The sequence below is a fragment of the Dromiciops gliroides genome, chromosome 1 (assembly GCF_019393635.1).
Source record: "Dromiciops gliroides isolate mDroGli1 chromosome 1, mDroGli1.pri, whole genome shotgun sequence".
NCBI lineage: Eukaryota > Metazoa > Chordata > Mammalia > Microbiotheria > Microbiotheriidae > Dromiciops > Dromiciops gliroides.
Window position 1 is genome coordinate 319836695 of NC_057861.1, and position 15815 is coordinate 319852509.

The 15815-nt window shown below is 36.9% G+C and overlaps 1 protein-coding gene across 3 annotated transcripts in view; it reads left to right on the forward strand.

The window, feature by feature from the left end:
- The window catches only part of LOXHD1 (lipoxygenase homology PLAT domains 1), a 277309-nt gene that overhangs the window by 192541 nt on the left and 68953 nt on the right, over window positions 1-15815 (forward strand). For all 3 annotated transcript variants that reach the window (XM_043977280.1, XM_043977281.1, XM_043977283.1), the window contains 2 exons: window positions 3036-3190; window positions 12581-12790. In XM_043977280.1, coding sequence (XP_043833215.1) covers window positions 3036-3190; window positions 12581-12790 — 365 coding nt within the window. The remainder of the gene's footprint in view (window positions 1-3035; window positions 3191-12580; window positions 12791-15815) is intronic.

A 15815-nucleotide genomic window follows, 5' to 3' on the forward strand; every position in this document is an offset into this window, starting at 1 on the left:
TGTAATTTTCATGATGATGATTATTATCCTTTCTCCATCCATTCTCTACTTTTTCTTCACTTGCTCTTCTAACTCTTCCAATAAGTTCATTGCTAGTATATGTCACACCAAAAATCAATCTCATTACTTGACAGCAATGCCTGTTTTTTTTTTTTTTTACTAAAAACAGGTTTACCCAACATGATGACTAATCTTATTCTTCCAAACTTGGCTCTAAATGACTTGTGGCTATTTCTAAAAAATTGAATGTCTTCAAAGAATGATGAATTTCCATCATTGCACATTTATAAGAGAATCTATCACAGGCTCAAGAGTTTGTTCCAACAAGGATCTCAAAACTGGCAGTACTGTTGGGCTACAGTCTCCCAAAGTGATTATTTCAAGGAGACAACACTCATCAACACATGTAAATTAGGGGATGTGTGTATCTGTTTTTAAAATTATATTACATTATAAAGTAGACATTATAGTCTGCATCACTGAAATTGAAGATCCTTCTTATAAGTGCATTTCATATATTACTTTATAGTCATGCAAATCAATCAATGAACATTTATTTTTAAGCACTTACTGTGTGCCAGCACTGTGACAAGTTCTGGGGATAAAAAAGAGGCAAAAGATAGTACCTGCACTCAAGAACTCACAATCTAATGGAGGAGATAACATGCAAACAAATATATGCAAACAGCTATGTAGAGGATAAATTAAAAATAGTTGAGAAAGAGAAGGCACTAGAATTAAAAGAGGTTAGGAAAGGTTTCCTGAAAAAAGATGGGGTTTTAGCTAGGACTTAAAGGAAGCTAGGGAAATCAGTAGGCTGAACTGAGGAAGGAGAATGCTCTAGGCATGGGAGACAGCCAACAAAAATGCCCAGAGCCAAGAAATGGAGCGGGTTTATTAGTGGAATAGCTAGTGTCAATAGGCCAGTGTCACTGGATCAAATCTTATTAGTGTTGTAGACATTCATCCATCTGTTGACCTATGGCCCATTCACGTCATACCTATATGCATACCCCCATGCACAGACACACAACAGACACACACACCCTTCTCTTTCTACTCCCTTTCTTCTTCATATGTTCTTTTTTTTTGGGGGGGAGGGAGGGCAGTGAGGGTTAGGTGACTTACCCAGGGTCACACAGCTAGTGTCAAGTGTCTGATTCCAGATTTGAACTCAGGTCCTTCTCAATCCAGGGCCGGTGCTTTATCCACTGTGCCACCTACCTGCACCTCTTCATATATTCTTGTTCAAGAACTTTGAGAAAGGAAATATTTGGGAAACAATGCAGCATACCACAAATTATCCAGTTTGTTCTGCAACACCAAAGTTTCCTGACATCCTGAATAGACAACAGTGTTATAGATAAAACTAACTGTATAAGAAAACCAAGCGGATAGAGCACCGGCCCTGGAGTCAGGAGTACCTGAGTTCAAATCCGGCCTCAGACACTTAACACTTACTAGCTGTGTGACCCTAGGCAAGTCACTTAACCCCAATTGCCTCACTAAAAAAAAAAAAAAACAAAAAACCAAGCAAACCACTTTGCTGCCTAATTATCTGTATTATCCTACCTAGATCAGATCATTCAGAGAAGTAGGGAATCCCAGCCCCTTCCTTCTGTCTTATGGAAGAAGCTCTTGTGACTAAGTGGGAAGGAGAACCCCTAAATCCTAACTACTAGCCTCTGAGATCCTACTGGGCCTGTAGAACAGGAGGGTTTTTTTTTGTCCACCATGTTCATACCACCTTTCTTGTTACCTCTACTGCTCCTTGAACCTGGTTGCTGATCATTCATAGATTAGAATTTCAGTTACCACAAACATTTGTCTACTCCCCAACTTTGCGATGCTATAAAATTCCGTGAATGTGTCCCTTTTCATTTGGAATCCCAGGGGAGTGCCCTGGAAAGCTGCCTGAATAACCCTCTTGGGGCCCTTGTATGTTACTATTGTGCTATTAAAACTATGTTGCTCTTTATAATGTTTCTAGGGAAACCTCCTTTCACTAACGATCAATGCCTGAGGTGGGCATTGGGAGGGAGGAGGTATCCAGAAATAGCCACATCTCATTGCACATCCCTATTGCTCAGCACCCAGGAGCTGAATCTGTTTTCCTAGCTTCCCCAGGTCCCAGAGAGGAAGAAAAATAAGGCTGTTTAATGACAGGCCCGATGACATTGCATCACATTCTGAGACCAAGGTTCAAAAACACTTGCCTTCCAAGGAGTCAAGTTATTTACATTGACAGACCAATTACACCCTATGGCTGTTAGAGACCCAAAGCTGTCTATGTCTTGATGATGCCAATAAATGCAGCTAGAAAGTGAAAAATTCAGTGAACTGCTTGTTTTGTCTGCATTGCAGCCAGAGTCCAAACTCTAGCTTATATCAACTATAGCCAGAGGGGTCTTGGTAATATTGAATCATTTGAACAATAATGGAGTTGTAATGGACAAGAGTCACTTGCAAATGAGAAGCACTAATAATTTTATAATGTGGATTTAGTGATCACAGTATCACAATTTTCAGCTAGTTCTTATGAGAATTAACATTGGCCATCCCTCTCAGGCTAATCTTGATGTGCGTGTGTTTGGGTTCATGTTAATCCAAGACTGGAACTGAGGTGGAATAGATAATCACCTACCATCCATGTCTCCTAAATCTCTTTGAAAACTTTTGGATACACTCCCTATTCTGACTAGCCAGGCTTCTCATAAGTACATCAAATAGGGATATGGATGTTCTAAGAGCATTTACATCTAGATATGCAGCAACGAAATAAGTAAAAGGAGTGTTATGTCCTTATTGTCTATATCAGAAGGTTCTCAGATCATCATATGAATCCTTTTATCACTCTTCTAAAGGGTCTGGTCAATATATCTGTTTGCATAAGCGTGGATATTAGAACAACTATGGTCACATCTGAATCCACACTATTGAGCAAATTTGGGTCCATGTGTTTCATTGAATCTACCTAGGAATTTAGCTCCCTTAAACTGAGTTGTCTTTTTCCTCTTGTCTATTTGTCTGTATAGTTGTTCTGTATTCAGTGCAGATCTTCACTGGGAATATACCTGGGGCTGGAACAGATGCTAAGGTCTTCATCACAATCTATGGAGACCTTGGAGACACTGGGGAACGGTACCTTGGAAAGTCAGAAAACAGGACTAACAAATTTGAAAAAGGAACGGTATGGATGGACACTCTCCTGTCCTCTGGCCTTCCCTTCTCCCCTGTCTCTATCCTCAATGCATCACTTGTTTTGTCTTCTTCATAGTCTCTGGGGCAAAGTCTTAATGCTGTTCCTCTTCTCTCCACCAGGAATATTTTCTTCCACTGTCTTTGACTCTCCAAACTTACCTATTTTCCAAGGCCCTACCTATAACCTACCTTCTTTGTTAAGACCTCCCTGACTATCCCAGACTTCAGTGATCTCTTCCTCTTAATCTTCTAAACTCTTAAAGTTCTTTCTTTACCATTCACTTGCCCCAAATTGTATACCACCTTATATTGTTATCTGTATTTTAATTTGTATTAACCTTGCCTCTCTAATTAGACTATAAGCTATCAGAAGGCAGGAATTATGTCCTTTTCATATTTGGATTATTCAAAGAACCTACAGAAGTCTTTGTACTTCACCATCATCAAGTATTTGGTCAATGACCAATATACACAGATTACTCTGCTAGATCATAGGAGTACAGAGAGGTAAGAGATCTGAGCCCAATACTGGATACATTTATAGCAGAGTCAGGGAAATATGGCCAATTGAAAAATTAATTTCTAGGACTGATTGAACATGATAAGTTTTAGAAAAGTGATACATATAGTAAATGGAAGAGGAGTTCAAAAAGAGGGTGTTTTCACTGAGCTGAAGAAGGAAGGGAAAACCTGATGCAATAGATAGATCTCAAGATTGGATTGGATCACTGAAGACCTCAGTTCTAGTCTCAGATTTGCCATTAAATAGTTATGTGACTCTTAGGAACACATATAACTTTAGACCTTTAGTTTCCTCTGCTATGAAATATGGAGTTTGGTCTGACCTTTCAATCCTATTATTTTATGCTATTCTTACACAAGAGAGGGAGGGTCAGTGAAAAGAGAACTGGTCCTAGAATCAGAGGACTCAGGTTCAGAAGACCTGGATCCTGCCTCTGATGTTTACTACCTGGGTAATGTTAGGTAAGTCACTTAATTTCCCTGAACCTCAGTTTCCTTATCTGTGCAATGAAAATATTGAAGATTTCTTATGTGCCTTCTAGTTCTAAATTAAACTCCAGTACTAGGAGACCTATAGCAGAGCTTCTACTGGATAATGGCTAAGATTTAAAGCCATGATTTGGAATATTTTCTCCATGTTCTCTTTCCATCCCCCACTCCTTCTATTCTCCCCATCCATTTTATTTCTCTTTTCTATTCTTATTCCTTGGCTATATTTCCTTTCCCCTAAACTTAGGTAGCCTTAGGCTTGCCCACATCTCTTTGTGGCCAACCACCACCACTACTGACTTTATAGACATAGCTAGAGGACTTGGAATATGATATTCTAGAAGGCAAAGGAGCTAGGCTTACAACTACGAATAACATATCTAGAAAACCTGAGTATAATCCTTTAAGGGAGAAATGGACACAATGAAATAGAGGATTTTAAGTATTCCTGTTGAAAAGACCAGAGCTAAATAGAAAATTTGACATTCAAACACAAGGTAAATAGAAAAGAGAAATCATAAGGGATTCAATAAGGTTAAACTGTTTATATTCTTGTATGAGAATATGATACTTGTAATTCCTAAGAATTTTATCATTATTAGGGCAGTTAGAAGGAATATTCATAGATAGAGGGCACAGGTGTGAGTTGAATATGGTGGAATGATTTCAAAAAATTAAGGGGGTGATGCACTGGGAAAAGAAGGAAGGAAGAAGTAGAATGGGGATAATTATCTTGCATAAATGAGCCTCTACAGTAAAGGAAAATGGGGGGGGGCAGGCAATACCTGAACCTTACTCTCATCAGAATTGGCTCAAAGAGGGAGTAAAATACACATTCAGGTGAGTATAGAAACTATATTATCCTACAGGGAAGTAGGAAGGGAAGGGTATAAAAGAATGGGGAGAGGCTGATAGAAAGGAAGGTGAATTAAGGGAGACAGTGCTCATAATCAAAACAGACTTTTGAGAAGGAGAGAGAGAGAGAGAGAGAGAGAGAGAGAGAGAGAGAGAGAGAAAGGAAAAAGTATCATGGAGGGGAATATACAGTTACTTATCATAACTGTGAATGCGAATGGGATGAACTCACCCATAAAACAGAAGTGGATAACAGAATAGATTAAAAACCAGAATCCAACAACCAGAAACACACTTGAAATGGAGATACACATACAGAGTAAAAATAAGAGTCTGGAGCAGAATCTATTATGCTTCAGCTGAGGTTAAAAAAAAAACAACAGGGGTAGCAATTATGATCTCAGACAAAGCAAAAGCAAAAAAAAAAAAAGACCTAATTAAAAGAGGTAATCAGGGAAACTACATTTTGCCAAAAGATACCATCGACAATGAAATAATATCAATATGAAACATATATGCACCAAATGGCATAGCATCCAAATTCTTAAAGGTAAAGCAAAATGAGTTACAGGAGGAAATAGACAGTAAAACTATACTAATAGCTGACTTCAACTTTCCCTTCTCAGAACTAGATAAATCTAACCATAAAATAAACAAGAAAGAAGTTAGGGAGATGAATAGAATTTTATATAAATTATATATGATAGACCACAAAAATTACATTCAATAAAGTGCCATGGAAACAGAAAAAAAATTATTTGGAAACTAAGTAATGTAATCCTAAAGAATAAGTGGGTCAAAGAACAAATCATAGAAACAGCAAACAATTTCATTAAAGAGAATAACAACAATAAGAAAACACACCAAAATCTATGGGATGCAGCCAAAGCAGTATTTAGTGGGGCATTTATAGCTCTAAATGCTTACATCGACAAAGTAGAGAAAGAATAAATCAATGAATTAGCCATGCAATAAAAAAAACTAGAAAAAGAACAAAGTAAAAAATCTCCAATTAAACACCAAATTGGAATTCCTAAAAACCAAAGGAGAGATTAATAAAATTAAAAGCAATAAAACTACCAAACTAATAAATAAAACTAGAAGCTGGTTTTATGAAAAAGCCAAAAAAATAAACAATTGGTTGATTTGTTTTAAAAAAGAAGAAAACCAAATTACTAGCAGCAAAAATGAAAAGGGTAAATTCACCACCAATAAATATCAAACTAAAGCAATAATTATGAGATATTTTGCCCAAGCATATGCCAATAAATCTAACAATCTAAGTGAAATGGATTAATATTTATAAAAATATAAGTTGCCCAGATTAACATAAGAGGAAATAGAATACTTAAATAACCCTATCTTAGAAAAAGAAATTGAAAAAATTATCAATGAACTCACTCATTAAAAAAATCCCCAGGACCAAATGGATTCACAAGTAAATTCTACCAAACATTTAAAGAAAAACTAATTCCCATATTATATAAACTATTTGAAAAATAAGTAAAGAAAGAGTGCTAACAAATTTCTTTTATTTCACAAATTTTATTCTGATGCCTAGACCAGGAAGAGCAAAAACAGAGAAGGAAAATTATAGGCAAATTTTCCTACTGAATATTGATGCAAAAAAATTAAATAAAATACTAGCAAGGAGGCTACAGCAATATATCAAAAGATCATACATGATGACTAGGTGGGCATTATACTAGGAATGCAGGGCTGGTTTAATATTAGGAAAACTATCAGGATAATTGACCTTATCAATAACAAAAACAAAAAAAATCACATGATTATTTTGATAGGTGCAGAAAAAGTTTTTTGACAAAATACAACACTCATTTGTATTGAAAACATTAGAAAGCATAGGTATAAATGGATCTTTCCTTAAAATGTTAAGTAGTATCTATCTAAAACCATCAGCAAGCATTATCTGTAATAGTGACAAGCTAGAAGCCTTCCCAAGAACATCAGGGTGAAGCAAGGATGTTAATTATCATCACTATTATTCAATATTGTACTAAAAACACTAGCGATTGGGGCAGCTAGGTGGAGCAGTGGATAAAGCACTGGCCCTGGATTCAGGAGGACCCGAGTTCAAAGCCAGCCTCAGACCCTTGACACTTACTAGCTGTGTGTGACCTTGGGCAACTCACTTAACCCTCATTGCCCCACAAAAAAGAAAGAAAAACACTGATGATAGCAAAAAGAGAAGAAAACAAAATTGAAGAATCAGAATAGGCAATGAGGAAACAAAACTATCACTCTTGCAGATATGATGGTATACTTAGAGAATCCTAGGGGGAAAGTAAAAGAAAAACCACCCTAGTTTAATTAATTGACAAGTTTGTTAAAGCAGGAAGATATAAAATAAACCCACATAAATCATCAGCATTTCTATATATTACCATAGAAGATCAGCAGGAAGAAACAGAAAGAGAAATTCCATTTAAAATAACTGCAGACAAAATAAAATACTTGGGAGTCTACCTTCCAAGGCAAACCCAAGAACTATATGAACACAATTACAAAACACTGTTTTGTTTTGTTTTTTGTGGGGCAATGAGGGTTAAGTGACTTGCCCAGGGTCACACATCTAGTAAGTGTCAAGTGTCTGAGGTCAGATTTGAACTCAGATCCTCCTGAATCCAGGATGGGTGCTTTATCCACTGTGCCACCTCACTGTCCCCCACAAAACACTTTTTCATACAAATAAAGTCAGGTCTAAACAATTAGAGGAAATATGAATTGCTCATAAGTAGGATGAACTAGTACAATAAAATGACAATTCTACTAAATTAACTTACTTATTTAGTGCCATACCAATGAAACCACCAAAATTATTTTATAGAATTATAAAATAACAATATTCATATGGAAGGACAAAAGATAAAAATATCAAGAGAATCAATGAAAAAGTAAGAGAAGTTGGCTTAGCAGTACCAAATCTTAAACTGTTTTACACAGCAGTAATTATCAAAACAATCTGCTACTGGCTAAGAAATAGAGTGGTGGATCAGTGGAATAGATTAGATATAAAATACACAGTAGTAAATGTCCAAAGTAATCTAATTCTTGATAAATCCAAAGATCCAAGGTTTTGGGACAAAAACGCATTCTTTGACAAAAATTGCTGGGAAAACTAGAAAGCAATTTGGCAGAAAGTCAGTGTAATCAACATCTCACACTATATACCAATATATGGTCAGAATGGGTACATGATTTACACAGAAGGGCAATATCCTAAACAAATTAAAGGAGCAAGAAAAACTTTACTTGTCAGATCTATGGCTAAGGGAAGACTTTGTGACTAAACAAAAGATAACATTTTGGGATGTAAAATGGATAATTTTTATTATATTAAATTAATGTTTTTGCACAAACAAAACCAATATACCCAAGATTAAAAGGGAAATGGGAAACTGGGGGAAATTTTTTATAGTTTCTCTGATGAAAGCATCATTTATCAAATATGTAGACAACTCAGTTGAATTTATAAAAATTGTCATTCAGGGGCAGCTAGGTGGTGCAGTGGATAGAGCACCAGCCCTGGAGTCAGGGGTACCTGAGTTCAAATCTGGCCTCAGACACTTAACACTTACTAGCTATGTGACCCTGGGCAAGTCACTTAACCCCAATTGCCTCACTTAAAAAAAAAGAAAAAAGAAAAAAATTGTCATTCCCCAATTGGTAAATGGTCAAAGGATATGAATAGGCAGTTTTCAGAAGAAAAAATCCAAGTTAACTATAATCATATGAAAAAAATGGTCTAAATCACTATTGATTAGAGAAGTGTAGTGGAGTTTTTTTTCAGGGCATTGGGGGTTAAGTGACTTGCCCAGGGTCACACAGCTAGTAAGTGTCAAGTATCTGAGGTCAAATTTGAACTCAGGTCCTCCTGAATCCAGGGGCGGTGCTTTATCCACTACACCACATAGCTGCCCCTGAAATATAGATTTAAAACAATTTTAAGGTATTACTACACACCTATCAGATTGGCTAGTACCACAGAAAAGGAAAATGACAAATGTTTCAGGGGGCATGGAACAACTGGGACACTAACACATACTGTTAGTGGAGTTGTGAACTGATCCAGTCATTCTAGAGAACAATTCAGAACTATGCCCAAAGGGTAATCAAATTGTACTTAAACTTTGATCCAGCAATACCACTATTAGGTCTGTATCCCAAAGAAAAAAGGGAAAGATCTATATGTGCAAAATAGAAAACAAAAGCTCTTTTTGCGTTGGCAAAGAATAGGAAATTGAAGGGATGCCAATAATTTGGGGAAAGGTTGAATAAATTGTATATGATTGTAATGGAATACTATTGTGCCATAAGGAACGATGAGTAGGATGGTTTCATAAAAACTTGGAAAGACTTATATGAAAAAAAGACTTAAATGAACTGATGCAAAGTAAAGTGAGCAGACCCAGGAGAACATTGTATATAGTAATAGTAATACTGTACATTGATCAATTGTGAATGACTTGGCTATTTTGATCAACAAAATAATCCAAGACAATTATGAAGGACATTTGATGAAAAATGTTTTCTACTTCCAGAGAAAGAAGTGATAGAGTTTGAATGCATGTTGAAGCATACTTTAAAAATTATTTTTAAATTTTTCTTTTCTTTTTTCTTTATTTTGCTTGGGAATTTTTGTCTCTCTTTTCTTTTGCAACATGGCTAACATGAAAATATATTTTTCATGACTTGATATGTGTAATCTATATTAGATTGCGAGAGGAACAGAGAGAAAAGGAGAGAATTTGGAACTTAAATTTTAAAAAACAAATGTTAAACAATTTGTACATGTAAATGAGAAATATTTTATGAAATAAGTAAAATATTTGGGGAAAATAAAGTCACATAGTTAATGTCAAAACCAAGCTAAGAACTAAATTGCAACAGGTTGTCTTTATTTATCTAACTGTTCCTTCCATTTGCAGATATAAAGAAGACTTCAGAATTGTCTAACTCAGGCATAAACCTAGATGTATACTGGCTGAAACTAGTCATAATCACTGGCTTCTGACACCTTGTGTTTTAACCACCTCAGAGTTCGTTTTGTAATCTCTATTTCCCTATAAGGAAGCCTTTACTCCTGGGAATACAGTGGATAAAACCCAAGCCAGGAGCAGCATACATATATACATACATACATACTACACATACACACACACATATACCTATATTTCCTGACCACCAGAAACTTTAAAAGAGGGTTCATTGGTAAGGCTTGATGAGGGTTTACTTACACAACACATACCAAGAGTCTAAAAGACTAAATGAAGCTCCCAATTTATCTCTAAACTAGTTTAAAAAGCTGCTAGTGTCCAAATAATCAGTGAAGAGTAAGATATCCATTCTGGATTGTATAGTGGCAGTTTCAGAATAGGAACGAAAGACAGATACTCCTATAAGGGTAGTGTTGTAATTCTGCTAAAGTAGCTAAAATTAAATGGAATGGGAAAAAAAAACCTTAATGCCTACTATATGCCAACAGTGATGACTGAAGAAAGGAGTTTTGGTCTGAGGAGTCACAGGCAGATGATGCAACAGTAATATTGATTTTATTACTTTGCTCAAAGAAGGAGATAAAAATCTGCATTCTTAGGAGTAGTTGAAGGACAATTGGCAAGATGTGATCTGGGGCCAGCTCGACATAGTTATCTGGGTGAATTTGAACTCACTCACCAATCACTATAGCTCAACTCCAGGATGGAGGTTCCCAAGCTAAATTGGAGCATTGGTTTCTGGATGTCTGGTTTGGGTTGTGGTGTTCCTCGTGGGAAGGAAAGAGGCAAATATACTTTATAGTGGACAGTGTGTTTACACACCCTTTGTCTGTGACCCTGGACATGTAGAGCTCTGTGAAGTTCTGTAGCTTCAGCAGGTTCAGTACCACAGACAGTTCCTATTTTTTCTGATTCTTAGGTCTGAGAAGTGTCAATTAGACTATAATGCCAATCTTTGCCACATATGCACACATGATGAATGTGCTGAGGGTACCTACCTATATTGGTTTTATTTCCACTTCCTCTATTTTTTCATTGTATTTGCATTAGTATTTTATTATATCAGCACCAGTTGTGATTCAGTTTGTATACTTCTTGTGTTTAGACTCATTATCCCCCCCCCCTCCTTGGAGCTGCTTTTCTTCTCCATTTAACAAATTTTTCCAGTTAGCCCAATTTCTTTCCTATGTATGGTCAAAAGATTGAGAAATGGAAGATGGGAATTTAAGAGACCTTATACATTTGCTCCATTTTCCCTCATTTCCTTGGTTGTATAGAGTGATTCCAAGGCATATAACCAAGGAATTGGGTATATAGTACTGGTTTTGTTACTACAGGCTTTTTAAACTTTTGGGTCCTCAGTTTATTTGTCTATAATGTGAGCAATAATGTCTATCTTGCCTCCCTCACAAAACAGGATATATGTATGAAAGTTCTTTAAATATCAAAAGTTCATCCCTTTGTGCTGATGAAACAATTGTTTATGTAGAAAATCTTAGAGAATCAGCAAAGAAACTAATTGAGACAATGATTAGCTTCAATAAAATAGCAAGACATAAAATAAACCCACAAAACCAATAGCATCTTTATATAGCAATAACAAACTCCAGAAGGAATTAATAGGAAGGGAAGCTTCATTAAACATAACTAGAAAATGCACAAAAGAGCTGGGAGTCAATCTACCAAGGGACATTTAAAACCTTTATAGATAAAACTACCAGATACTCTTTAAATAAATAAAAAAACTAACCTGAAAACTGGAGGGATATTCAATGCTCATGGATAGGCCACACCAATGTAATAAAAATGATATTACCTAAATTCATTTGCAGACTTGATGTTATAACAATGAACTACCAAGAGGATACTTTGTAGAGCTGGAAAAATTATAATAGAATTCATCTGGACAAATAAAAGATCTAGAACTTCAATAATGGAAAATAGAAATGAAGGGGAAATAGAACTTCCTGATCTAATATTATACTAAAATGCAGTAATCATCAAAATTAATCTGTAGTGCTTAAAAATGGAAAAGTAGATTAGTGAAACAGACTAGACGGGAATGAATAAGAATCAATAGAATTCATCAACCCAGTGTTTGACAAATCAGGGAACATAAATTACTTGGAGAATTCCACATTTGATGAGAACTGCTAGGAAAACTAGAATGCAGTTTGACAGAAATTAGTTTTAGACCAAACACATTATAATACATAGTGAAATAAGCTAAAAATGGATATGTGATCTGAATATTAAAAATCATACTTCTATTTAAAAAAAACTAGAGGAGCATAGCAGAAGTATCAAGTGTGTTATATTTGGGTTTTTTATTTTACTTTTTATTTTCTGGAGGTAGAAAATTTTTTCTTAGGCTATAGGTCTCCTTTGTGTTCCTAACAAAATTCTGGGACCCTGCTCCATGCATAATATTATTTGGGAGGTAGTTGAAACACAGGGTTTTGTTCCTGGTGACGTTCCTTGTCTGCATTCTGCAGGCTGACACCTTCATCATAGAGGCTGCTGACCTGGGCGTCATATACAAAATCAAACTCCGGCATGACAACAGCAAGTGGTATGCTGATTGGTATGTGGAGAAAGTTGAAATTTGGAATGATACCAATGAGGATGAGTTTCTGTTCCTCTGTGGACGCTGGCTGTCCTTGAAGAAGGAGGATGGGCGGCTAGAACGACTGTTTTATGAGAAGGTACTATGAGTGCAGAAAAATAGCCCAAACCCAGGACTTTGTTGTCACACCACGTCTGAGTGTTTCATCCATGTTCCTTATTTCACTCTCTGGGTGAGAAACATGACCCCTTAGGATAGATAATAGATTTAGAGCTAGAAGAAACCTTAGAAGTCATTTAGTCTAACACTCCTCCTGTAATTTTACATACAGGAAGACCAAGGCACAGATATATTAAATAACTTGCTCACAGTAATAATGGTGGCAAGTGGCAAAGGCAGGTTTTGAACTCAATAACTTCTTTTTAGATTAAAAAAATTATTTTGGAGGGGCAGCTAGGTGGCGCAGTGGATAAAGCACCTGGATTCAGGAGGACCTGAGTTCAAATATGGCCTCAGAAACAAACAAACAAACAGACAAACAAACAAAAACAGGGGCAGCTAGGTGGTGCAGTGGATGGAGCACTGGCCCTGGATTTAGGAGGACCTGAGTTCAAATATGGCCTCAAACACTTAACACTTACTAGCTGTGTGACCCTGGGCAAGTCACTTAACCCCAAATGCCTCACCCAAAAAACCAAACAAACAAACAAAACCAAATATGGCCTCAGACACTTACTAGCTGTGTGACCTTGGGCAAGACACTTAACCCTCATTGCCTCCCCCCACACACCCCAAATAATAATAATAAATGATTTTGGTAACTGCATTTGACCATGATTGGTTTCCTTTGTGATGCTACATATTTTATTTTATATATTTAAAACATCATTTTGAAAAGGGGTTCACAGGCTTCATGTGACAGAAAAAGGTGCCCATGAGATAAAAAAGGTTAAGAATTTTTAAAATGAGGGGTCAGAGAAATGAAAGCAGGAAAGAGGATAGAAGATTCCCTAAATATAAGGATAAAAGACCATTTTTTTCATTGATATAAAACAGGGGTCAGCAAACTAAGACTTAATGATCTCTAAGGTCCCTTAGAGCTCATAGCACTGTGTATAGTATTGGAAACACACATCACAATTTTGTCATGTTTTGGCAGTGAGAGCAGGAAGTAGATCCCCTCTCCCTCCAGCCACTGACTTTCCACCACCTCTCTTTGCTTTCCTTTGGTGGAATGAGGAGGCTCCCATTGGTTGCTTCTCCCTCCCCAAGGTTATCATCCCCGAATTTTTCTTTAACTTGCCCCATTCCAATATACAATAAATCAAAATAACCAAGTTCTAGCTCTGTGTGCCCACCTAAGCAAATCACTTGAAGTCTCTATAGAGTTGTAGCTAGGGTGGGTCAATGAGGGCTTTCCCCAGGTGTGCTGAATTTAGAGGGTGCTAAGAGCACTTGCAATTAATTGTTCAACAACTAAATTAACGAGAATAATTAGTTAAAACAGGAAACTACCAGATGACAGGCTTGGGCCAGCCCCTTTCCCTCTCTAACCTGTCCCCTACCCCAATAGCAACTGATATCCTGGAATGTCTTTTTCTTCCCCTACCACCACTCAACTAAGGGCAACTTTTATGCTGTTTGCCCAGGATGCATAAATATCTGATTGCATCTCTGTAACCAAGAAGTTACATTTTCCTCATCTCTAAAATGAGAGAAATATTTTTTGTTCCACTTGTCTCCCAAGGATGGATTGAAGAAAAAATGAGCATCATAAATGTAAAAGCCAAAGCTCAAGATCAATGAAAATGATTGTATTATTTCTCAGGACTTCATGAGATCCCCAGTTTCATCAGTGAGGAAGCACTTCCTCTGATGAGACAGATCAGAAATGCTTTATTAAATGGTTTAATGTAATTTTACTTCATTTGAGACAATGAATGTCTACTCTATCCCATCACCAATCCTGGTGACTCTGGTCACCCCTGGTGACCAGTCTTCTGGTGATGAGTCCCTGACCAATCCTTAGAAGGCAGTTTGTGGTCAGGCCTGTATTCAAAACTGTTCAGTTTGATGGGACCTACTGGAGCTTATAGCTAATGCCCTGTTGGCATGACTTTTATAAAAGTAGGGTCACTTCCCATGCAGAATTCAATTCAATGACCACTTCTTTTTTTTTTTTTTTTTTTAGTGAGGCAATTGGGGTTAAGTGACTTGCCCAGGGTCACACAGCTAGTAAGTGTTAAGTGTCTGAGGCCGGATTTGAACCCAGGTACTCCTGACTCCAGGGCCGGTGCTCTATCCACTGCGCCACCTAGCTGCCCCTCAATGACCACTTCTTAAGCACCTGTGATATACTTGGTGCTTGGGGATGAAATAACAAAAATAGAACACATTTCTTGCCTTCATGGAAATCCATTCTTAGAGAGGAAGAAGAGTAAAGTGCCCACAGAGAAGCAAATACAAAAGTTTGCCAATAAGGGTGATGCTCTAACCACTGTGAGATCAGGAAAGAGTTCCTACTGAAACAGGAAGCATGATAAGGTGTGGAGGATGCCGTTGTTTTAGAGGGGAAAATATTATTATCATTAGTAATGATCATCTTGTTATGGCCATGAAGGCTTTGCTTTGATCAGAACAAGGAGTCTACTGGCATCTAAGAAACTGAATTTCCTCTCTTCCTTGACTTGTGATTTGTGATCTTCCTTGGGCGCTCATGGTTCAGTGCCACAGCAATAATATAGGTATTTTTAGGGCTGCAGCTGGTGTAGAAGCTGAGGTTATAAAAATAATAATTACAATAATAATGACATATTTGTGTAATAATATATGCTTTTCAAAGTGCTTTCATGCTTCTCATATCATCCTCACAAAACCACTCTGAGGAAGGAAAGGTAAGTGGTATCTCCATTTTACTGATGCAGAGATTGGGGCCCAGAAAAGTTAAGTGCTTTGACCACATTACCTAGAGGTAGCGCTAACAACTGAATCCAGGGTCCACAATTCCTAATACAGTCTCCTTCTCCTTCTCTTTCTCATCCTCCTCCTTCTTTCTTCTTCTTTTTGTGGGGGCAATGAGGGTTAAGTAACTTGCCCAGAGTCACACGGCTGGTAAGTGTCAAGTGTCTGAGGATGGATTTGAACTCAGGTCCTCCTGAATCCAA